Source organism: Lissotriton helveticus, chromosome 2_1 (assembly GCF_964261635.1).
Source record: "Lissotriton helveticus chromosome 2_1, aLisHel1.1, whole genome shotgun sequence".
In the NCBI taxonomy this organism is placed as follows: domain Eukaryota; kingdom Metazoa; phylum Chordata; class Amphibia; order Caudata; family Salamandridae; genus Lissotriton; species Lissotriton helveticus.
Genome location: NC_136059.1, coordinates 1,851,047,150 through 1,851,072,881, shown reverse-complemented (window position 1 = coordinate 1,851,072,881; position 25,732 = coordinate 1,851,047,150). Strand labels below are relative to the sequence as shown.

Below are 25,732 nucleotides of genomic sequence, written 5' to 3'. Positions count from 1 at the left end.
CAGTGCATGGGGGGGGGGGCTTGTGAGGGCGAAGAGCTGTGCTGGGGGTCAGTGGCGTGCAGAGGGTGGTTCTGATCGAGGCACCTAAAATGGCGGGTGCGCACGACAAAAAGTGTGGCATCAGGGGAAAAGGCAAGATGGCGCAGATAATGTTTACCAAACCGTACTAATTTTCCACATCAGAGCGCTTTACATGAGGATCAGCGAGTTAAAGTATACATAGTTATATCAGTTGAATCAGCGAGTTACAGTTTACATAGTTACATCAATTTGAATCAAAGAATCACAGGGGGAGGAGGAGAAGGGGGAGGGAAGGAGACACGAACAGGGAGACGAGGAAAAACAATGTCAGATGACCGGCTGGGTAGGTGGCGGCCAAAGGGCCAGACTCCTCTATAGCTGTATAGGACTGCTCCACTGGGCATCGGCCAAGGTTGCTCGGGCTCCGCGGTAGGTAAAAACAGTTGCCCATGCCAAAACACTACTCTATCTGCACTACAACATGCAAACTACAAGTCCTAAAACCCTTAAGTACTACCTGAACTGACAAAAAGCCCTGTCACAAGGCCAGTGCGCCACCCAGCCAGGTCAAAAAGGAGGGGCCACATCTAACTGACTACTCCTCTGAATAGTAAACTCCACCCACCCCATTCTGGTGGCCAATTACCAAAACTGTGGTCACCAGACCACATCACCCTCCTTAATTGCCTGGGGATAGGACTCCAAAGTTGTGCACACCCCGCAAGCCCTCATTTGTAATGCTTAATGATGCTCAAATGTCCCCATTGGATTGGGGGAGGGTGGTATGATTTAATAAAAGACGCCAACAGAGCTCAACCGTATCAACACCAAACCATTCAAGAAAATGTTGAGAACGAATAGTGGCGGGCCGCTTATTCTGTTTGGTGTATCTGCTTTAATGAGCCGACAAAAGTGCTGCTTACAAAGAAGAAATTCGGAGATGGGATGTTCACCCAGCGAAGCTAAAATGTCTTCAGCCTGTTTTTTGGTTCATATTGATTCACTCATGTTAATAATAGCATTGTAAACTTAGGACATTCCCTCATTTGTAAGCGCTGTTGATTTCTGAATGCGCTGCTGCCCATGTCAGCATTATTTGTTTCATAGTGAAATCACTGGTCTGTATGATATGGATAAATAATAGATGCATTGCTAGGTATGCAAAACTCACTAGACCTCTATTCTAGCAAGAAATCTTATATATAACATTATATCATCTCTGTGTCTGCCTCAGCCTCTCTCCTCCTCCCTATCACTCTCTCTTTCTGCCAAATACAGTTTGTTTTTTCCGGTTTCATTCTGCTATAAAGTGGTATCCCGTTCAGGAAAGAACATAATATTATATTTAAAATGTGCAAACAGTGCCACCTACTGGTTTTTAGTGGGAATTTTTAATTTACATGCTATGTTTGTTTTTCCTTTTGCCTTTTCAGATCAGCATCTTCATGACCCATTTATCCAACTACGGAAATGACCGCCTGGGCCTGTACACGTTTGTGAACCTGGCCAACTTCGTTCAGCGCTGGACCAACCTGAGGCTGCACACCCTGCCGCCCGTGCAGCTGGCGCACAAGTACTTCGAGCTCTTCCCAGAGCAGAGGGACCCGGTGTGGCAGGTAAGGCTTTGGCTGTGGTAATAGGAGCAGGGTGGCCAACTTTCCTGCATTTTGCATGTTTCTCCAGCAGTTGTTGCTCCTATACCGCTGCTCGCACAGAAGCACTGCAGGTCACCCAGGGCACAAGTCCTATAAAGAAAAGTGGGGGACTGACCAAGTTAGACACTATGCAAGTGACATCATGACGCCTGCCATCACAGCACATGATGCCACGACGTAGTGCTATAAAATAAATAAATTAATGCTATGTAAATTATTTGTGTAACTACTGGAACAGACCACGCCCTATGACAATCTTACAATGTCAGCACTTATATACAGGGACAGAACAAAGGCAAAAGCTGCCTATCTTAAATACCTGTGAAGAGATAGCAAACTGTGTGCCTTTGTTGCCCTCCATGGCATTTACATTTAAGTGTGAGGTTCCAGCCGCCTCAAGTCAAGATATATAAAAAAGGAGGGCTGATGGCCCCTTAACTTACACCTAGCTGGAGGTGAAAAAAAGCCCCCTCGCTGCCTGCACGTTGCTGCTGGAAATGGAAAGCAGACAACGTGCGGGCGCAGCTGAACATGTCCTGGTGTCTTACACTGGGACAAGTTCAACATGTTTCTGTAGGGCCCAACTTCATGGCAGGGGAGATGGCGTCCACCCTGTGATAATAGTGGGTGGACCCCGTGGACCTGTGCGTATCCTCGACCAGTGGCGTCACTAGGGTTGGTGTCACCCGGTGCGGGTAACTCATGGTGTCACCCCCTCACGACTTACCGCATGGACTCGAGTCTCGGCAATGATGCTGAACATCCTGTGATTATACGCAAATAACTTAATCTCCCCGTGCCTATCAACAGGGCCGGCTCTAGGCTCACGGAGGCCCTGAGCAGGGAGTGTAGGTAGGGGGCCCGAGGCGGCCAAATCCCTGCCAGGGGCCGCCACGCAAATATGTATCTAAGGATATATATTGGCGTGGCGGCCCCTGGGGTTTGGCGGCCCTGTGCAGGTGCACAGCTTGCACATGCCTTAGGCCGGCCCTGCTATCAAAAAATGAATGTGTCTTCATGTAATGCAACTGGTGCTATGTAAAGCACTCTGATACCCGATTTCGGTCAAGTTTGCGCTATATAAAACTCTGTAAAATAAAAAAATAAAATGTAATATTACTTAACCCGTAGTCTGTCGGCTTCCACCACCCCGCCCCCTGCTCATACCTGTGCAAGCCGGTACTGGGTCTAACTCGTGAATGCACAGTACCATAGCTGCCAAGGTTTCCGATTGCTAACGTGTGACATTTTCATAATTGAAGTGCAATTATGAGTTACATTCAACGACTATGAGTGACACTTTCTCGCGAGCAAATCAAGCAATGAAGAAGTGCAAAACATTTAAATAACAGACATTACACCCATTTGGGCAACAAAAAACTCAGATCTTGAAAGTGCTTTAAAGTGGTAGAAATGGAAGGGCACTAACCTAGTAAAAAGCAGTAGCTCACAGATAATCCTCATAAAATACAGTTTTGTGAACCTGTGGTTCATGTTCTTTCTTTCCTTCCTTCTCCCCTTTTATCCTTTTCTTGCTTTTTCCCTCCTTCCCATTGTCACATTTTTCATTTTCCTCTCTAGTAAACTTTTTCTTTCTCTTTCCTCACTCAAAAGGTAACAGTGGTAAAACGGGTTAGCCATGTGGCATCATTTGGGATCAAAGCGTGCATGATGTTACTTCCGCTACCCCAGACGTTTGGACTGACACTTTATAAAGCTAACTAGTTCCTCTGTATGCTAATAGCACCAAGAGGCCTTATTGACCCAGAGCCCCCGTGCAGGCGTCTCTGGAGGGCGAAAGGGCGCCGTAAGCTGCCATCGACCCTGGCTGACTTTAGCACCCCGTTCGGAACACAAGCACAGCTGTCCACGTGAAGCTATTAATGTATATAATTGGTCTAGCTACTGCCAGCCAAGGTGATCAGGAAGGTGCAGCTAAACCTGCTCGAGCAATGTACTGTAAAAAAAAACGTCTCTAGAGCGTTCAGGCAAGGAAGCACTTTCCTGGCTCCATTCATTAATTGTATTGCACATTTTCTGCAGTCTTGGCCAGGGTGCCCTGCCCCACTTTAAGTAGAGATAGGTCAGTTGCCCTTGCTGCCTGCACCCTTCGACCGCTGGTGTGTGAAAGCTGCCGCCTGATACGCTCTAATTAGGTTTTGCAAGGTACAGGTGATGGCGATTGTGCATTTAAACTTGTAGCGCAGCAAATAAAACAAAATGCTGCACAACCATTCAACGTGCCCCCAAACAGCCCCCACTTTCGTGTAATATCGGTGAAAACACCGTCCTGTGCATAAGACCCAGCAAGGCCTGCAGGCAGCCAAAATAAACTTAAAGCAGAAACCACTGACCCGCACAGTATCTGGCCTCTCGCTCTCGGATCTCCGGCAGTGCCGGCCGGGGTAATACCGCGCAATCAGCACAGCGTGACTACCCTTCAGCCCCCTAAGCACAGTTATTCAACTGGAGTACTGTCTTGGAATATTTGTTGCACAGTCTCCTTCCTTGGCATTTGCAACTCGGGGCGGCGGTGACTCTGCAGCGCCCGAGGCCACTCAGGTGCCTGGTGCCATGCTGCTGAATGATGCTGCCCGTGAGAATTACGGTACTCCTGCTGTGTTTTTATTACACAGCGAGCCAGAGCAGCGTAACCAGATTGGTGTCACCCCATGATGGGGTGACACCCGGTGCGGTCCGCACCCCCCGCACCTCCCTAGTGACGCCGCTGCCCTCGACTTCTGCTCTGAGGTCACCCATTGTTACCCATTTTGATTCCTCCTAACTTTAAACCATAGCAAAGGACAATCAACTCTAACTTCTGCCCTTTGTGAGCTTTACTACAGGTGATTGTGACTGGTATGCCAAAGTTGCAGCAGAGGCAGATCCTGCATAGTGCCGTTTCAGCAGCACGGTCAGCTATAGTGATATAAATACAGCATCATGCTGTTAAACAGCCCTGAGTGTGTGAATAAAACTACAATGGGAACTTGTCCTAGTAGTATGCTCTTGGTGTTTATTTCTTCCTTTAAGCTCAGTTTCAGAGCTCTCACCTGTTGTCGTATCAGTAAACAGAGGCCTAGAGAGAGTATGGTTTTCCCAGGATCAAACACTTTACTCAGGATGTATGATGGTACAACGCGGTACATAACACCGCAGTACCATCACAACGCAACTTTTACAATGCAAGTCGTTACCATGACTTGCGCTGTAGGGTGCTGGACTTAGGAATAGTATGATTTACTATTCCAACTCCAGCCTACGTACAGTAGGGAAGGTGTTGGAATAGTAAATCACACTATTCCTTAGTCTAGAGCGCCCTCCAGCGCAAGTCGTGGTAACGACTTGCGTTCTAAAATCCGCGTTGTAATGGTACTGCGGTGTTATGACCGCGTCGTAATGGTTGTTTACCCTTTACTCATATAGCAGAGACACTTTACTCATATAGCAGCACACTGTTTGCAGCAAAGACGAAACATTTGCCACCATATTGCATTTTGATCAATATACTATGAGACTGATTGGATTTTATATGTAGGACTAGAGAAGTGCCCTATTGTTTTAACTGCGTGCTTACTGGCAGCTTTTACATTGATTCTAAATACTCACAATCTTGGCAGAAAACAATGGAAGAATAAGTTCAAAAAGTAATTGCCGAAGAACACACAATTTGGCCTAATGGAATGCTTGAAATAAAAGCCTTGTCTCTTGATTGCGTATTTCCAAGTAGTCCACTGGACCATACCTTCAGATAAAGTGCCCCTCCAAGGGAAATATTTGCATGTGCTATAGTATCAATATATGCTTTCACAAACAAGTCCCATATGTTTTTACACCCCTTACAGTATTCTCTTTAACTTTGAAAATGGCCTACGATTGAGTCGTCTTTGGAACTTGAAAGTGAAATGAAAACGGGCCAGCATCTACCATCCTGTGTTGTGGGTCACGCCCAGCTTTAGAATTGTGTTCACTTCCAGCTTATCCTGATGAAGTGGTAAAGCTGAGATTGAATTTCATTTTCTTAGATCAATGGTTAAAACATACCCAATGGACCAGGCCCTCTGGCGATAGGTGGTTACTGGGCAGTATATGTGGAGGATGCCAATATTTACCATTGGTGTTTGAAGGATTACTTTATTATTTTGCTTGGATACCAGAGTGATCCTTTTTTCTAAACGTATCTCTCAAAAGTTGCAATACTGCAAGAGGTGGTAAAGGGATTAGGACTCAAATGCAGTAAAAATAGTACTCAGACTAAATAAGCTCAATTTCCAGGTGAGGTATATATTTTAAGATAGCCCAATCTAAAGGAAGGAGACTTAGAATGAAACCCTAAAACTGCACTACGTGACTAAAGTCCCCCACCACCAAAAAATATCTTCTATTGCCTCTGCGTGCAAGCAACATGTCTTATGGGCATTATGTTTTCACACTCTCAAAGTGTCCTGTGAAGTGACAATGGAAAGTTGGCCAACATTTCTTAGTGGGATGCCTGGAAGGGGGGGAAATTGGTGATATTCATTGGTTTTCTACAGTACTACATGCCACCTGTCTGATGGAGCCCTACTTCCCAGTTGTACATCAAGACAAATGGGAATGGGAGAAGAGTTGTCAGAACGAGATATTATGTTCTATTTCAGTTTTCAATCCCCCAATCACCTTTTGATTAAGATTACAATCCAACCTACTGCATGAATATTAATGAGATAGGTTGCAAATTACGTCTCACTACAATTAGAGAACTGCACAGTGATGGTGGCCAGCTGGGGCCAGCAGACTACCATGTCTGTGATTGCTGAATAAAGTAAACTTAAAAAAATAATACAACCCATTATCCTTAAAGGAAATGGACTGCTATTAAAAATAAAGTTGTCTTTTTTCTTAAGTTTGTTTAAGAGAAATGGTTCTCTGGATCATTGCCTCCTCTTAAACAAACATTTTGTTTGCATTCAAAAAAGGCAGGAAGGGAAACCTCTTCGACCCATTAGGCCCTGTCAATGAAGAAGTGTGGCCCGGTGGGAGAATCAGAGGGGGTGGAGGAAGTTTAACAGGCCCGCTTTGCACTGTAAGTGGTGATGGGTGGATCAGTGGGAAAAGGGAGAAGAAACAGGAGATACTTCACTGCCCCATATGCCACTGTCTGTGGTGAAGAGCTGCCCCCGGGGGAAAGTTGGAGGCAGCAGGAAACATCACAGACACGCCGTTCATTTTGAGTGGTAAACAACAGCCCTGCAGCAGGAAGCAAAGACAGCTCGCAATGACACAGTCTTTCTGACTGCTATTAGTGATGAACAGTGGCCCATTCGATATGTCATGGACCCACTAGGTGGATAATAAAGAGCAACCGAGCAGGAAAAGGAGGACAGAGAGTTTAGGGTAGGCCCCACCACAAAAAAACTGAGAATAAAACCAATTGTAAATTAAAACAATTGTAATAAAAATAAATTATTGCAAGTGTGTCTGGACTTCTTCTTAAGGGTGTTTACATCTGGAAAATGTTGCAGGCAGATACCATCACAGGTGTACAGTCTGTTAGCCAATGACTGAATACAGCTGAGCCGCAGTAGCCAGTGTCAGGAACAGTGAGTCAAAAAAGTGCCACTTTATGCCTTTTTATCTATGTGTGTGTTAGAAATGGGATCTCTAGTTGGCAGTGGTATCCTCATTGGCCAAGTAGGGACCACCACTGTAGTCTGGGTAAATCAGATAAACACACTAAATTAACCTGTACTCACCCTCTGGTAGCTTGATACAGAGCAGTCAGGCTTATCTTAAGAGGTAATGTGTAAAGTGTTTGTGTAACCCTTAAATTACAGTAACACAGTGAAAACACCACAAAAAACTCCAAACCAGTTCAGAACAATAGAGAACATTTATCTGAGTAAAACAAGACCAAAACAACAATAATCCAAAAAGTAGAACTTTAGTAAGGATTTTTATAAATTAAATGTGAAAACAGTGCTTAAATATCATAAGCGGTCAAAAGGTTACTTGAGGTCGCGAGGGACCAGTGCATATTTCAGGCTGACTCCGATCGACAGCAGGTCCGCTACAGGACACAGACAGGTTCGGCTGACAAAGTGTCTTGGATGGAGCAAAGCGTTGAGGACTCGAGGAGGTGCTGCATAGACTTCAATCCATGGACAGAGGGAAGCGTCGGCACCTATCCACTACTTTGATGGGAGCTTCTATGATGAACACCTGTGCGATGCAGACACTGTGTCGCCATTGAGCCAATCTTTACATCGAGGAGTGCCAGCTGGGGAGCAGCTGTCATAAAACAGTTGCTGCTTCAGAGCCGAAGGGCGATGTGTCGATTCCGATCAGCTCAAAGCTGCTGCTCCATTGACGTTGATGTAGAAAAAGCTGCAGAAACCCATTTCTGAAGCTCAGTACTGGAGGGGAACCTCAAGAAATGGTACAAGTCACAGAGTGCAGAGTCCAGCAGCACCAGGAGAGTTGTAAGAAGTATTTTGTGTCCCTGAGACTTCAGAAAACAGGAGGCAAGCAGTCAAGCCATTTGAGTCACTCTGGGTTCAAGTGGTGAAAGTCCAGCCGTTCTCACCTAGTCAAAGAGGGCAGCAGGCAGCACAGAACAGAAGAAAAACAGTTCTCTCAGAGCAGCAGTCCCACAGAGTAGCAGTCCTTCAGCAGCACAGCCATCCTTCTTCCTGGCAGAGTATCCACAGTTCCTGCAGTGTACTAACTTGATGGTGTCAGAGGCCCAGTATTTATACTTTGGTGACCTGGTTCAGGAAGGTGGGAGACGCTTCTGGAAGGGTCATTTAAAGTTCCATGAGTTTGCCTGCTTACCTAACCCTGGCTCCATGCTAGCTACACTGACAACACAGGGCTGTTAACCCCATTGTGAGGAGACTGGGCACAGCCTATTCAGGCAAACATGCCAGCTTCTCCATCACTCTTAGCTCAGGAAGGCCCATCAGCCTGGTGATGGGCCATCAGGATGTAAATAACACCCTTTAATTCCCTTTCTGTGTTACTGTCTAGAGGGAATGCACAAGACCAGCTGCCACCCAACCCAGACATGTATTGGAGGCAGACAGAGTCACACAGGGCTTAAGGGCAGTGAAATGCAATCTTTCTAAAAATTGGCATTTCTAAATTTGTAATCATAAATCCAGCTTTATCATTAAAGAGGATTTATCATTACAATTCCATAGGTGCCCAACACTACTATCCTATTCCTTCCTAATCAGGAATTATACTTAATAGCTGTATCAAGTAATCAACAATGTTAACCTATGAGAAGGGTAGGCCTCACAGTAGCGAAAAACGAAGTTGGAAGTTTTTCACTACCAGGACACGTAAAACAAAAAAAGTATTTTACCCTGCTTTTTACTTACACAGCTACCTAGGGCTGACCTTAGGGGTGACGTATATGTAATAAAAGGGGAGTTTTAGGCTTGCCAGTGGGTTTTAAATACCAAGTCGACATGGCAGTGAAACTGAACATCCAGACCCTGTAGTGGCATGCCTGAGACATGTTTGAAGGTTTGAAGGGCAACTTAAGTGGGTGTCACAATCAGTGCTGCAGGCCAACTAGTGGCATTTAATTTACTGGCCCAGGGCAGATACAGTGCATTTTTACTAGGGACTTATAAGTAAATTAAATATGCCAGTTGTGGATACACCAATGTTACCATGTTTTAGGGGAGTGAGCACATGCACTGTAGTACTGGTTAGCAGTGGTAAAGTGCCCAGAGTCCTAAGGCCAACAAAACAGAACAGCAAAAAGCGAGGCAAAGCCATTAAAAAGTTTGGGGAAAGACAACCCTAAGGCTGACAGGTCTACCAGTGTGAGAGAGAGAGAGAGGGAGGGAGAAAGAGAGAGAGAGACAGAGGGGGGGGGGGTGAGAGGGAGAGTGATGGCTTAAGCTTTCACCAGTCACCTCCCCAGTTCACCATATCAAGCAAGACATTACCACCTCGTCAATAAGCTAATTTCTCTCCAATATGGAGTTGGCATGGCCTTGATCAGGCAGCTTCTACCTAAAGTATTTTCAAAAATAATAATAACATCACTTTATGAACCACCGATGGGCTTTTTGACGTTTAGTTGTGCCCTGACACTGATGGGTCACAGGTCATAGCCCACTATTCACATTTATATGGTTTTAAAGGATCAGCAACATTGGGGAAAAATGGACCGCTTCGGTGAGGTGCCACATTTATTATTTACAAAGAAAGTAAAACACCGTTGCTCCATTTTGAGTGTATACAAGAAAAAGAAAAACAGCACAAAAACAGCAGTAAAAAGCAGCGCTCTTCATTGCACGCGTAAACCATCTTCATTGGAGCCTTGCAAATGATTTTGCAAAACTAACTAAAGGAAAGAAAGTGGGTGCTGAAAACACTGCCTCAGAAATGCCACATATTTGGATGTATTTTATCTCAGGAGTGCGGCAAACAGGTACATCTTACCATGCAGTTGTTTGGCCATCGTTTTATTGGAAATCTTGAAGTGCGCGAGACTCGTGAGCTTAGGCATAAAGGATACAGCTGTCGTTTTTCTCGCATGATGAATATATTTGTGACAAATGTGATGTGTGGAAATATTCATGAGATAAAAGGCGCAGTCAGGTGGAGCTGCAATAATTATTTCCATGAATTCACCAAGCACTTTACAATATCACACTTACACCCCAAGAGAATGCGTTGCAAGAACAAAATGTGCAAAAGCTTATTTTTTTTAAAAAAGTGATTGTTACTTTTTTACAGCTGCACTGAAAGGTTGAAGATAAACCCTTAAATATGATTAGAAGAACGTGAAGTAGAAAAAAACACTAAAAAAAGATAGCCTTGAGTATTAAGCGGCCTCATCCACTGGCGAAGCCACCCAATGAGTCTCAAACTTTGATATGTTAGTACCTCAATATGATGGATTTTAAAAAGCAAAAATGTCTCTGCCTCAAAGTTACATTTAAAACTCTCTTCCAGCCCCTCCCACTCATTATGATTCATATATATGACACATGTAATAAAATATAATTTTACTTTTTCTTTTGTCCCCCCAATTTCTGCAGAACCCCTGCGACGACAAGCGACACAGAGATATCTGGTCTAAGGAAAAAACCTGTGATCGCCTACCGAAATTTCTAGTCGTCGGACCCCAAAAAACTGGTAAGTGAGTGAATGAGAGTAAGTGAGTGAGTTAGTGAGTGAGTGAGTAAGCGAGCAAAGGACCGAGTGAATCAATGGATGAGCAAGCAAGTGTGTGTGTTGTGAGTGGCTGCTTAGAGAAGTTACAGGCACGTGAAGGGAGTGGGTTAGTGATTAGATGCATTTTAATGTAAACATTTAGAATAAAAGTTGTGGGTGCATCATCGTCTCAGTCCTATTGTGTTTCTTGTTCACCGCTGATCAGGGAGAAGAAAGGAGCTCTAACGAAAAGCAGTTGTTAGTTTAATACATGTATATTCAATATGTGCATCTTTTCGTAAGATTATTCTCCCTCATATCAGTGTTGGGTGAATTTTAATTCGAGAAACACCAATTGGTTTGTCTCCTAGTCCACCAATCTGCAGATAGCGAAAGGAGAGGATTGATTTTGCCAGGTTCTGATTTATGAAGGCTGCTTTAGGTAGCCTTCTTCACAACTCAATGTTCTCCTGCCACAAGTTGGTTTACTAGTGTAACGAATGTACGAATTCTGCGCATAAATCCATTTGTTTTATAGAGCCTGCTTGGGCTGATCTGTTTTCAGAAACTCGCTGTATTTCCCTGAGGTGATATGATAAATATTGGTGAAATTCACCCTTTTTTTGCTTCTTTTGGAAATCAACTTGCCAAGTCCAGTTTCCTCGATGTCTGGTACCATAGGAGGTAGAAATGGATTTGTCAGGGGTGCCCTGTGATGGTCTTTGATATTAATTCTTTTGTAGTGATACATTTTCAATTCTTTTCCTTTTCAATGATACATGGGAGTTCAGCTCAAAATTGGAGTTTCTCTGTGATAATGCAGATGTGGGTGTTTACTGGTTAGTTGAACGGTTGAAAACAGCTTGTGATGGCTGAACTTGCCAGAGTGAAAGGTATGCATCTTTCTCTGTGCCTCATAGAACATTATCCTCATCAATTGCAGGAGCTGCAGATATATTTCATGTTCTTTAAAAGGTCAAAATCTATGCGGATGATGTTTTTGTACATAAGCTCATGAACTCAAGTGAAATATCAAAACTGCCTGCCAATTGTGAAAACCCACAGGTTATTTTCATTACCCTGGCATATTATTGAGTATCAATAGGTAATTTTTACACATAATCTTCCCAACTCCCTGAGGCTATTCTAGAACCAACACAGATCTGCAGGCTTCGCTTTGCTGGGAAAAAGTGCAAATATACATTAACTATTCATATTTGAATTTCAATATGTATTCTTCAAACTTAAGTGGTAATGTTATGGTTATGTAAGTACACGGTGTGTTAGGTGCACGACTCCTTAGCCAATACAAAGCACATACTAGCCACTTCACTTTCATCTTCAATTCCAGTGTAATGCTCACTTAGCGAGGTACACAATATAATTTTCTACAGTCTACAGAATCACAGATGTTCCCCAGTGTACTTTCTTGCAGTTGGAGGTCAGCCTGGAACTGTGCCCCTTGGAGTGAGAGTGTTCTATCTTAACGCTGATCTTGACTTTCAGAGCCACTAGCTCACATTTTGATGCTGATCCAATTCTTCTGGCTGGTCTGCACTTGCCACCTTTATTTCATAAGTAGCCCAACCTATTATAACATTGTGCTAGTTTCAGTAAAAATAGTTCCTTAAAATCGAACCCCCTCTACACGAAGGACTTGGTGGATTTTCTGAAACATGATCTCTCGGTAGACTCAAAGATGCGTTGCCGATATCCGTAGGGTACATTTTAAACACTGCTTTGTGGTAATGAGTGCTTAGAAGTGAATAATGCACATAGTACTTGCTTTATCAAATAAGGTTTCATTGCTTCAAAGTGAGCATGATTCATTCGCAGGTTGGAAATTAAGTCTATTGACATGCTTACCACCATTTATTTGTATAGACTTGTATAGTGCTGTGACAACACTGTATGCAAATGGTTGGCAAGAATAAGCTGTCTGAGGAGAGGGACTCTTTCTGGTGGTCAGTGGTGAAGTCCTCATAAAAGTGGGTTTTTGGCTCTTTTTGTTGTCTGCAAATTCAAGAATTATCTCAAGTTATAAAATGAAGTGTCCATTAGTTTTAAGCTGAGGAATGAAAAGTTCCCACACATCCATCCATACTTTTTGGCTCATTCTCAGATTTACCAATATTAGGAAATCTGGGAATGTATGAAAACTGTATGCCTCCCCGATGAGGTGCAATGAGGAGAAATACCTTTATTTTTATTTCTCCTCGTTGTCTCCTTTTCTGCATTCTGCAGCACACTTAGAAAGAAGAAAACGCCTCTATGGATTGTTTTTGTGTAGAAAGGTGTCCTGCCTGCAACACATGCACCCTTGCACCATGGCACAAGAGTCCCAGCATTGGAGCCAGGCAGCACATAGTGTGACAGCCCAGGGACAGAGCAGTAATGCACCATATCTTGCTAAATATGGTGCATTCTCTCTCTCTCCATTTGATGTAGCACAGCAAGTAGTCTTCCTGTATAGTGCTGTGTCAAACCTGGCCCCGAGTACATATGGACGACTTGAGAGGTTCCATGTAGAATTTGTTCAGAGAGTGAACGGATTGAGCCATGGGGGACACTTTGTTATTGCTTCAAACTACAGAGAAATTTCCATATTTATACCACTTGGGACCAATTGGACTAATAAGATTTGAGCCAACAGAAAATGACTCCCGTAGTGCTCAAGCTATCTTTATGGGCTTTGATCAACAAACAGTGATTGGTAATGCTGAAAGCTGCAGAATGCACAACATTAGTTAGAATTAGTTTCCAAGATCGTAGAACAGAAAAGCATTGTGGCCCACTTGGGGGAGGGAAGTTTCAGTTCTGCATTATCGAAGATCATTAACCGTGATCTGTTGTATGAGCAAAAAGGAGCAGATAAAAATAACTAAGCACAAGTATGATTTTGTTACTATTACTACTTATAACTAGATTCAGATCTATACGGTTGAATTTTGTTTTACAATTTTACTCTACTCGATGGTAAGGTGTATGGTTTTCAAGGCAAGCATACTCAAAGAAGGTACCAAGGGGTATATTTACAAGCCCCTATCGCCACAGGAGCGTCACCTTTAACAACGTCCCTGTGGTGTTAGGGGCATTGCCTTATTTACAAGGCAATGTTAAGCAACTTAACGTCGCCTTGTAAATAAGGCACCCTTTTGCGCTATACTTAGCGTGAAAGGGGTGAGCAATGGGTGTTGTGGTGTGCGTTCCGCCACAACATCCATTGATTGTGACACTGCCTCCTATTTACAAGGGAGGCGTAAATAGGAGACACTGCCAAAATTAAGACCAGGCAAAACCTGTACTTAAAATGGCTAAACGAGGAGAAATGCTTTATTTCTCCTCATGTTTGCTGTTTCTATGTGTGCTGCATTGTGCAGCACACATAGAAACAGCAAAACACCATGAATGATTGTTAATCAACATGAAGGTGTCCCTTCCTGCACATAAACAATCAATTTAAAAAATTACGATTTTTGCAGCACACAGAAAAGTTTCAAATCGCCATTTGTGATTGTTTATGTGCAGGAAGGGACACCTTCTTGCACATAAACAATAATTTCCTCAATGCAGACACCCATGCACAATGGTGCAAGTGTGCCTGCCTTTGTGCTAAGCAGCTTAATTTAGTACCAGCGCTTGGGAAAATGAAGGGATGTGCCATATCTTTTTAAATATGGCTCAAACCTGCGTTTTTGGAACAACGCACTTCACCATTCCCTTGTAAATATGCACCTAAATGTCTGCATTCAAATGACTTGACTAGAGAATGCCATGTTGAATTCTGCATTGGATTTCTGGGTCCACACACTTATTTCCCATTCTGAGGGGTTTAACTCAAAATGACAGTAATCCCATGTCAAGATCCTGGCTGCTAACGGTAATTTGCACCACCAGGCTTCTCTGCATGGAATTCTGTAGAACTCGTAATCTGACCATTTTCTTATACATATTGTAAAAAGAATCACAGGCATACAATAATGAAACAAAAATCTAATACTATCATTAAGCCGTAAAATATCATTTTTATAAGAACCCTTCAAGACAAGTGACAAAATTACCATTTTAAAGTTAGATGACATCTGTATTCAGTGCTCCAACTCAAAGAAAAACAATATATGTTACATGCACGCTTGAGCTTGTTGTTCTTTTATTTTTACTAGACGTTCATTTCGCAAGGAATGAACAAATGCCGCTCTTGAGTAGGATTTCTCTAGGTAATTCCAGAGTTAACACAGCTTCTATGAGAAGGGCGCTAAGAATACGTCAAACAACATTGTTACTGTAAGCAAGCTGCCTAATGAGACTATAAAGGGGAGTAAATCTTATTAACTGCTTTAACTTTGAAAATATTTTAGTTGTTTTAATCCTATTCAGTGCGCCTTTCTGCTGATTACAAGGAAGCTGATTAATACAACAGGGTGAATGCAGTTTGAAGTTGTCCATGGACAGACAAATGCAATCATTCACCGTGCAGCCTCCCTACCCACTGTTGGGGGTAGTGCGGGCAGCTATTTAGGGCAGCAATGTTGTGCACATATGGCCTTTAGAAGCTAAAATCTATAAAAAGGTCCTGGTTTAGGCATTTCTTTTAAGTTCGACTTGAATAACATGCAGCATTCATATGCCAAATCCTTTTGGAGATATAATAAGTGTAAAATCTCTGGAATTCCAGGGATTTTCTCATGATTCAGGAGTGGAGAGGGCTTTACTTAGGCACTGTAAAACCCATTTGCATAAGAAAGCCGAAGATCTGACTCGGCTCCATCTGCTTGTTATTACCCTTCAGACGTAGTCATTTCGTGGGTGCCTATAAGTCTCCCCTGAAATGTAAACTATAGGTAGTTATAGTTAAGACCACTTTTAGATAGGAATTAATTTTTGGTTTGCTAATACCATTGGCACCGTTTACAAATCTTCACCAAGCTTTCCCAAAAAAGTTTATCCATCTCAGCTCCTTCCTAGAAAGTTTCGGGGTGATCTGTAAAGTGAGTGCTATGAAAAAGGGGGAGGTCCTAAATCCAGTTTTCCCCATGCAGTTTTTTCATTGGAAAATAAGACTCAGCTACAGTCAAAACAGCTGAACAGATTTAGCAGAAAGAAACATCTTAGTCGAGAAAATGTGCTGTTTGGTGTAAATCCACTCACTAATTTTCGGTAAATTAAAATTTATGTATATATCACCGCAGAGGATCCACTGAGCCGACAGATCTAGAGATAAGATCTGATTAGCTGCCACCATATCAACAAGGATGTGGCGGCAGACATTTTGGATCTTGGCAATTCATTCCCATGTCCAGAAAAAAAGATTTTTAACAAGCAACAGGGAAGCAGGGTAGGGATACGCTGCCTTCCGAGGCCTGATTGGAGGGTACAAATAATAATTAGTTTGAAAATGTTACCGCAACTTTTTGATGGATCTTCAAATCTGCGGTACAATTGAAAAAAAGCAGACTTAAAAAAACAAAAAAAACTGGAGTAGGCTAGGGCCCTGGGGGCGCGACATGGCTATGGTTTAGGAGACAGGGTTATGCGGCTCCCCTTCTCAACCCTTCTTGATCCACCAGAAACCCCATTCCAGGGGCCAGTTTCCTTAATGTTTAGGGAGTAGGGGGAAGGTCGGCACCCCCCGTACCCCCCTCTATGAGGCCCCGGGACTCCATCCTCCAGGTCTGTTTTTTTATAATTTGGGTAGGGGACTGCGTGGCCCCCATCCAGGTACTTCTATGAAGTCCCAGGGACCCCATCTCCCAGGGCTGCTGTATAATAATTAGGGGACAGGGGCATTCAGTTCCTCTCCCTGAGCTGTAAATCACTCCCTGTACCCCATTACCCAAGGCCTGATCCAAGCAGTGTCTTGGGGACCGCTTCCCAATGGACACTGCTGTTTCCTGCCCGGGAGAGCACGTGCATACCCTGCCTGCACTCTCCCATGCTGGAAACTCAACTTTGCTTCCACCCAGGTAGGAGCACAGAAAAAAGTGGTTCTCGCCCAGGCGGGAGCAACATTAAAGAGTAGGGTCCTACCAGCACTACTATAGGCAGTGCCTGGGAAGCCGGCAAGGGCCGCCGGATCATTGGGGCTTCCCCACGGTCCCCAAGGATAGGGTGTTGTGAGTGCCCTAGGTAGGCACTGGGGCACCCACTTAAAAAAATGCTGGTTACTGCTGGCCCCCAGAATGGGTACTCCAGAAAAGGAGAGCACACTCATACCCTGTAAGGGTTTTTTACAACCATTTTCTATAATGTTTGAGGGTGGCTGCAGGGAATGCAGGAGCCACCCCCCCCGCAACAACATTAAAAAAAGGGCCCAATTCACAAAGAGCCTCTACACTTGTAGCTGAGGGTCCGCAGTCTTGGCAGAGTCTCAGCACTCATGATGGAGTTTCTGCAATGAGCAAATGAAGTTCTGGTATTCTGCCATGACTGCAGCGATTGCACCATGACTGCGGAGCCTCCACCTCAAGTGTGGAGACTCTTTGTGAATCGGGCCCTAAGTCTCCTGGGTCACTGAATCACCATGGCATCAGGAGAACTTTCCCTATTTTTTCAAAAGCACTCTGAGTTGGAGATCTATCCTCTTCAGCTGGAGTTCAGGCACCCCTTGTGGTGGGTTCCATGGCTGCATTTTGTAACCTGAAAAATATTATAAGAAAGTCTCAAAGAATTGTTAAAGTCTATTTTTTAGAACAGTTTCATTAAAAATAAATTATGACAATTACTTTTCTTAATTATTGCAATGTTTGAATGTATAAAATAGACATTTGATTACAATTTTTGATAACTTTTTGACAAAAACAATAGGTATATTTTATATATGTTGATGTGCATAGTCTTAAAGAAGTCAATTGGCACACTTTTTATATTTTGGTGTTCTGACCTTTTGACAAAGTCAATAGGTCTACCCTACATAAAATGCATTTAAACATGTTGTCAATGTTATTGTACTGTATTGTATTGGCATTTATATAGCACTTACACCCCCTATTGAAACATTGAATGTGTGCATGAATGTTGTGTATTTCTGTGTACCTACAATACAAAGGCCGAACCCATTGGCTTTGTCAGTGCTAATTAAGACGATTCTCACAGAACATGCACTATGCCCTAAGCACAGTGCCTAAATGTGAAAACTGAATATTCTGTGTTGCAACTTTAGCAGGTCCTGTTGAACCGTGAGTTTTCCTTCTGTTTTTGATTCGCTGCAGTCTCTGTTTACACTTGGATTGTTTCTCCGTACTGCAGGTACCACTGCCCTGTACCTGTTCCTGATTATGCATCCATCCATCATCAGCAACTCGCCCAGCCCCAGAACCTTTGAAGAAGTGCAGTTCTTCAATGGTAATAACTACCACCGTGGTATTGATTGGTAAGATGTGCTATGCAAACATTAGACCTAAGCTGGGATGCATATGCTGTTCAATAGTAGAGCCAATTGAAGAGTTATATGTGTATATATAGTTGCAGAGGCTTACCCTGGGCTTCCATCATGTCCCACTCCCCTTCTGGCCGTCACACTGACATCCAAACTAAGATGTCTCCTCTCCTTCAATCTATCCCTTTCCCCTCAGGCAATTGCTCTGAGGCCCACAGTAACACTGGCACAGGAAGTGTGCTCTGAGCTATAATCCAAACAAGGAAGGTTAGTAAAACAGCCATAATTGGGGTTTAGTTGACCTCTCACACGGATGGACCCTGGTGCCACTGCACCTGCAGCACCAATAATACCTACATTTCTGCAAAGCTGGCTGCCTGCCCACCCCACCCACTGGGCCATCACTCAAGGCCTGTTTCCTTTAAGGAAAATGACCTGCTTCAAAACAAAGTTGTAAAAGGCGATCACAGGTATAGTTGTCTGTTGCCCTCAGCAGACCACCCTCGCTGTGATGATTTAAAAAGGGGCGGTCCAATAACCACCTGCAACAAGGGGAACTAAACGAGGAACAGTGGTTCCTTGTGGAGCATTACATGTTATAAATTACAATCACTTTATGTAATGCATTATTTTATTTGGTAACAGATAATAATACTATTAAAGTATTACAAGAAGCAACAAGAGATGACAGGAAGACATTCAGCTTTTATATATACAAAGCATTTAATGCACTTGCCCATGCTCAAGTGATCACACACATGTAACATTTAGAAAAGGACAATTAAGAAGGCTGTATAATACAGAGTCCATGGTCTGATACAATAATTGATTTGATTGTTTGAATTATTAGATTCCTAGACATCAAACATAAAATGCACATTCAGTATTGCAGCATTTTGCTCTTGGCGTCACTGGCATTTCAATCCATGACAACTTGGAGGGTCATCAATCATCAGAACAAGCAATTTCGAACAGAAAGTCACAGGAAAGGGGTTTCAGTTGAGAGAGGGCAAGAGAGGCCATTGTCATGGGGTATTTCCAATGAATGGCGAGATCTATAGGTTTTATGGGCATGTCACAAAAGTGGTTTACTTACACGGTAAAGAGGAGATTCAATCTGTAAAGAGATGCATGTATGAAAGTTGATTAATTGGTGCTAACAAGGGACCATCACTGAAGGTGAGCAAGTTGAGATTTACTTATTTAGAACCCGTCCTATAGATATGTAAAAGTTAAAGCTACCAAGGGTAAAATTACATTTTTAGAGAAGATCATTGAGGGATACCCTCTTAGAGGTTCCAATTACCTAATAGTAGTGCTCTAAGGAGTCAGGCCGTCCATCTACTATTTAGTAGGAGGCATTATAATGTGACTTAAAAGATTACCTATAACAGAGGATAATAATAAGAGAGTGTCAACCGTTTACTCATGATAAAAGGTAAGGGTGGATCTCTACTTGATCCAAAAAGCGGTTCTAACTGGTGTATGAAGTACTGAAAGTCGAGAGGGTGGGCCCAAAGTAAACAGCTAATGAGGGCATCTTCTCAGAGTTTGGAAGTTCTCCTAAAACCTAAAAAGGAAAATTATGAGAGGGTGTGTAGTTAAAAAAAACAAGCAAAACGGACCTGAAATAGATCCATCCAACCTCGTTTTTTGGCGTCTTTGAGAGTCTAAAATCAAAAAAGTGAAAACGCTGCTGCCATGCTCAATGTACAGCTGATGATTGCAATCATCAGAAAATGCGCAAAAATGAGCCACATTTATTACAAGATAGCCGTCCTCTTTTGTGTACTATAAATGGAAGCGTTCTAGATCATAGATGGTCGAAAGACATTCTAAGGGAAAATCTATTAAAATTTATATATAAGAAATAAGTATATGAAGTAAAATGAAGGGGCGGGCCGGGCCCATCAATACGGAGTCATGTACAGTCACTCTGAATACAATTTAGATGAATAATGTCACATAGTAGTGGTGCTAGAGTCATATAATGTTTCAGTGGTACATAAAAATATATGGCCCCATATGTTTTTGTATCTCTGTAGCGTCATATTCATTAACTACATTAGTGTTGCACTCATACCATCACCTTGGTCTTCCATAGATTATAGAAATTACTTAATTCACAGAGTTACTCACAAACAATTCTGGAGCACAACAGTCTTAATAGAGTGTTGAAAATACTTCAGAACCAGAATGCTGCATGGATTAAGAGAGTCCATGTTCGATTACACACAAACAATTCCCGATTTAAAAGGAATCATGTAGTTGAATATCAATTCTTTTCCTAGTCTGGAATCTACACGAATTTGCTTGAATTTGCACATTCTGATATGATCCTCAAGTGCTCATTGTAATATGTCATATTTAAGTGTACTTTTGAGGAACAATTATTACAGCTCATATCAACAGTGTCTATTAATCAAAATCTTTCAGGTAAAATATGAGTAAGGATGCAGACATAGAGTTAGCTGAGAAGTAGATTTATAAGGGCTATCCAGTGAATGATGTCATAACACAGTTCAAAGCTCAAACTGACTTCATTAAACAAAGCAAAATTTTAGAATGCTTATTGTTGGTGATTGTTAACGATGCCGGGTTGGGTTAAGAGAACCGTTTTTTTCGCTACACTGAACGGCTCCATTAAATATCCCTGGCAGGGCAGTGACATCCATCCTCTTTCTTCCTGTATCTCCTGTACAGTAGCTGCCAAAGCAGCCACAAAATACCCAAGTCAATCTCCAGCGCTAGAGTCTATTACCCCAGCAGCTCATTATAATCAGGGCCGCTAGAATTATGCAGCAGGAGAGTGAAAAATTATGTGGCAGGGTGAAGTAAATTATGCGGCATAATCCTGCATATTTTGTAGCAATATTACTTCATTATTTCGTCATTTTAGGGTCTCGCCTATGCAGCGCGCATGCGCTGCATAGGAAAGAGACCTGTAGCCATCGAGTGCCTTTTTCAGGCTAAAACGTACACGCATTCCATTGCCTTCAATGGCAACGCGTGCACATGTGGCGATTCCCTTGCAGGTGAGAGCGCCGCCATATGGTAGTAATTATCACTCTCACAAGGGAACTGCGCAGCCCTCTCCTCCCCCCTGCTGCCGCGCAAGGCGCATGTGCTCCTCCCCTACTGCCGGCAGCCTGCCTCGCTTGTTGTTCTATTCTCCTCATTAACAAACCACGGATAAACCCTTCACACAGAGCTGACTGCACAGATGGTTGGTCTTGGGTCCAGCTGGGGTGCACTCGGGCAGCATCAGACCATACCTAGTGCTATAAATGGGCAGGTGCTATCGGGTATCCATCTTTTAGAAATGCACCTCAATCATTAGGACTTTATATCGACTTCTTTGAATGTGTGTACAGTGTACTCTGTGTTTTTTTTTAAATGCTTCTTTCGGTGCATTTCAAATGAGAGTTGAGGTGTTTCCCTTCATTCTGACCCACTGTGTTCAAAGTGTGATCGTCCTGAGGTTGTTTGGCTTCACAGCAGAATCACCCAAACGTCAAACGTCAAACTCCAAACCCAGAAGATAGTGTCTAACAGGGTATACACCCGTTACAACGGATCTTTTACTCCGCAGACCCATTACAACGCGACCATTACTCCGCATACCATTACAACGCATTGCGCTGGGGGGCGCTCTAGGATAGGGAATAAGTATAATTTACTATCCAACACCTTCCCTAGGGTCCACGGGGACTGGAGTTAGAATAGTAAATTATACTTACCACTATCCAGCGCCCCAAGGCGCTATGCGTTGTAACGGTATGCGGAGTAAAAGTCGCGTTGTAATGGTCTGCGGAGTAAAAGTATGCGTTATAACGTCATACATCCGTCTAACAGTAGAGGGGCTTGGGTTAGTTCAGCACCTGGTTTGGGAACGCGATACAGCTGCACCAAAGGATCTCCTGCTCATACAGCCCTGGAGCTGTTATGTGGGACAACTGCTGCGATCAATGCTGGGCAGTGCTGTGGGTACCTTCGTCAGTGTGCCCGCAGCTGTGGCAGAGCTGCTGCAGCCAGTGGTGGACAGTGCTGTGGGTGCTGTGGGAGAGCTGCTGCAGCCAGCTGTGGGCAGTGGATGGTCAAGAGAGCTGCTGCAGCCAGCGGTGGGTAGTGCTGTGGGGTGAGCAGGAAAGCTGCTGCAGCCAGCGGTGGATAGTGCTGTGGGGTGAGTGGGAGTGCTGCTACAGCCAGCGGTGGACACTGCTGTGGGTACCGCAGGAGAGCTGCTGCTGCCAGCGGTGGACAGTGCTCTGGATGCCACAGGAGAGCTGCTACAGCCAGCGGTGGGCAGTGCTGTGGGTGCCTGGGAGAGCTGCTGCAGCCAGCGGTGGACAGTGCTGTGAGTGGGGAGAGCTGCTGCAGCAGTGGGCAGTGCTGTAGGTGCCACTGGAGAGCTGCTACAGCCAGCGATGGGCAGAGCTGTGGGTGAGCGGGAGAGCTGCTGCAGCCAGCGGAGGGCAGTGCTGGGGTGAGCGGGAGAGCTGCTGCAACCAGCGGTGGGCAGTGCTGTTGGTGAGCGGGAGAGCTGCTGCAGACAGCGGTGGGCCCTGCTGTGGGTGTCCCCGTCACTGCGCTGTAGGAGAGAGGATGTAGCCAGTGCTCATCTATGCTGTGGGTGTCCACCTCAGTGTGCTGTGGGAGAGCATCATCTGTAATCAAAACTATGCAGTGCTGTGGGCTCCTCACTGTCACTTTCTGTCTACGGTTTCTGAATTCCTACACACATGATGCGGTCGCTGCTTCTAAAGTCTGAGAGGACTCGGCACTGCTCTTGGGCAGCTCAGCTCGCTGCCTCACCACAGCTGCGGTATAGCTCAGTCAGTTAATGCACCTACTGCAAAGTGATACCTGCTAGTAAAATGTTCCCTGTAAGAGGCAACCAAGCTTCTCGGACATACCAAATGAATGATGCTTCTTTACTCCTCATAATTACACAAACTATTGGAGTTCATGATTATTGTTTATTCTTTAGTATAGACAAGCACCTTCCCAGCTGTGTACACTCATCTTTCTCCCAGCTCTCCCCTCTAACCAAGTGCTCACTCCCCACCCAGGCAACCCTGCATCACTTCTAACCAGGCTCCCGCGCCTCTCCCAGCCATGCTCTCCGGCCAAGGGCTTGCGTTTCTTATGACCACATTCCCTAGTTCTGCTCTTGTGTTTTCAGAACACCCCACCCCTCTGCACTCTCCCCGTCCTATGCTCTTTCCTTCAGTCATGGTCATGTGCCTTCCTCCACAACCGGTTATTCTCCCTCCGGCTGCCGGCGCTCTCTCATCCACGAGTGTCTACTCACCTTTCCACCCACCCTACAACGCTCACTGCATCACCCTTACTCCATCGCTGCAATGTATAACGAGCATAACACATGTCACACCAATAAGTGCATTTTTAATATATGTGTGTTGATACGTTCTGTACATCCATGTTATACCAAAGTATTTGGCCTTTTTTGTCTACAAAGCAACTGATCCACAGCATTGTAAACGACAATGCCTTTTATTTATGTTTTGAAAACCAACACATAAATAAAAGGCATTGCCATTTACAATGCCAATAGCTCAAACTCTCACAACTGCGACACCTATTGCATTGCAAATGCTTGTTAAAGTTGGCAACACTACCTGATCATTGGTTGAACCTCATTGCTACCAGTTTAATACCCAATTATAGCAATAAGCAACAGAAAGGTGACTGTCCAAAGGGCCTTACCATGCGTGGCAAAATGAGCTGCTACATTTTTAATAACTTTGAAAACATTTGAGCTAGAAATTTTTTTGGTTAAAATCTACAGATTATGCGGCAAATACTAGATTATGTGGAAAATGCAGCAAATCTATATTTATGGAAAATCGCTGCTCTATTGCATAATTCCAGTGGCCCTAATTATAATAAGAAACTGATTGTGGGGGTGCAGAAAGCCACTGTTTCTACCCCACAACCCTCTGGTATCGCGTGTAACACACACAATTTATATAAGTGCCACTTCTAAAATACTAATTACCAACCTACTTCTATTCTTTCACTTTAACTGATTTGGGTCCTTGGCGATCACCATTTTAGAAAATCCGGTTGTTGTTAAATGCTCAGAGATTACTCAATATGACCAATTTTTAAGTGTGGTTAGACAATTCCTAGGCATAAATTTGTGGCTAGATGTGCATAGCTTCTTGTTAGAAGGACACAGACAATATGGGCGAATAAAGGCAGTAGTATCTCAGGTAAAGCAAAATAAACATTGAAATGGCATCTGTTTTTATTTCTGGCATGTAGAACTTGAAAAATCTGACCAATAAATCAATAAAATGGAGTTGAGAGTGAGAGCATGTGTGGAGGCCAAGCCTGATTTAGAGTGTGTCTGAGTTGACACCCATCTAAAAACAGAGGCTGTCCCATCCTCCCTATTTAAACACTCTAAATCTGCGAGCAAGACATCTTCCTTTTTTAGAGAGTGTGCGAGAGAAAGGACACCTGTTGGACCCTTTTCCATGTCCAGATGGAGGGCACTGCCACATACCTAGCACACAGTCAGGCGAGAAGCCACAGTTTTCCACCTAGGCAATATGTCCTTCCTGAAAGTTTGATTCAGTCAGGAAGGTTAACCCCATCACACCTGCTGACATCATCCTTGTTCAAAGCCCTAGGGCAAGAGAGAAACCCTCTACAATCCAGGGTCAGACTCGATTACAGTGACAGGAACATCAGGCGATTGCAGAGCCTAACTCCAATGTGCTTGATGGCTACCAGAATGATATATAAAAGTTCAAATGAATGCTCCTCTTAGTGATTACAATGCGCTCTGTCTGCAACGGATATCTGAATGGCTTTGGGTTTGATCTCGATAAATATGGCAAGATTAATTATCTTCTTATAAGCCAGTGAGATGGCCCATGCCGGGTTCCGCTACATTAACGTGACTAGAGAGACCAGAGTGTGGCACTTGGCCCAGTATTTGGAGTCTTTTTTCACTAAACTATTTATCATTTTTATACCCTATGAATTAGTGAGCGACACTGGCAGATATTACATTTAGAGTTTGGATGAGGAAGTGTGCCCCTCCTGTTCGGGTCAACGTCAATATAGCACACCACCCATTGTAGGAAGCGAAGAGCTATATATTAACTGCAACAAAAATATACATGGTTTACAAGTATATGATTTAAAGGTTTTCAAAATACTGTCTCGTTCCAGGTACATGGATTTCTTTCCCATTCCTTCCAATGTTACCACTGACTTCCTGTTTGAGAAGAGCGCCAACTATTTCCATTCAGAAGATGCTCCGAAGCGAGTAGCGGCTCTCATACCAAAGGCAAAGGTCATCACCATCCTCATTGACCCATCGGATCGCGCCTACTCCTGGTACCAAGTAAGACTTATACACACAGCCACAAGTCATAGCCCCCCAGGTGAATGAAAGACACTTAGCGGTATATTTACAAGAAAGGATGCATTGCTGCGCCAAAGCAACAATGTGTCAACATTACTTGCGCCTGCGTGAAAAATC

The 25,732-nt window shown here is 43.7% G+C and overlaps 1 protein-coding gene across 1 annotated transcript in view; it reads left to right on the top strand.

The window, feature by feature from the left end:
* Nucleotides 1–25,732, top strand: part of LOC144819957 (bifunctional heparan sulfate N-deacetylase/N-sulfotransferase 3) — a 532,418-nt gene that overhangs the window by 435,958 nt on the left and 70,728 nt on the right. The window contains exons 6-9 of the mRNA XM_078677644.1: nucleotides 1,455–1,637; nucleotides 10,721–10,817; nucleotides 18,081–18,204; nucleotides 25,420–25,594. Of these exons, the coding sequence (XP_078533770.1) occupies nucleotides 1,455–1,637; nucleotides 10,721–10,817; nucleotides 18,081–18,204; nucleotides 25,420–25,594 (579 nt within the window). The remainder of the gene's footprint in view (nucleotides 1–1,454; nucleotides 1,638–10,720; nucleotides 10,818–18,080; nucleotides 18,205–25,419; nucleotides 25,595–25,732) is intronic.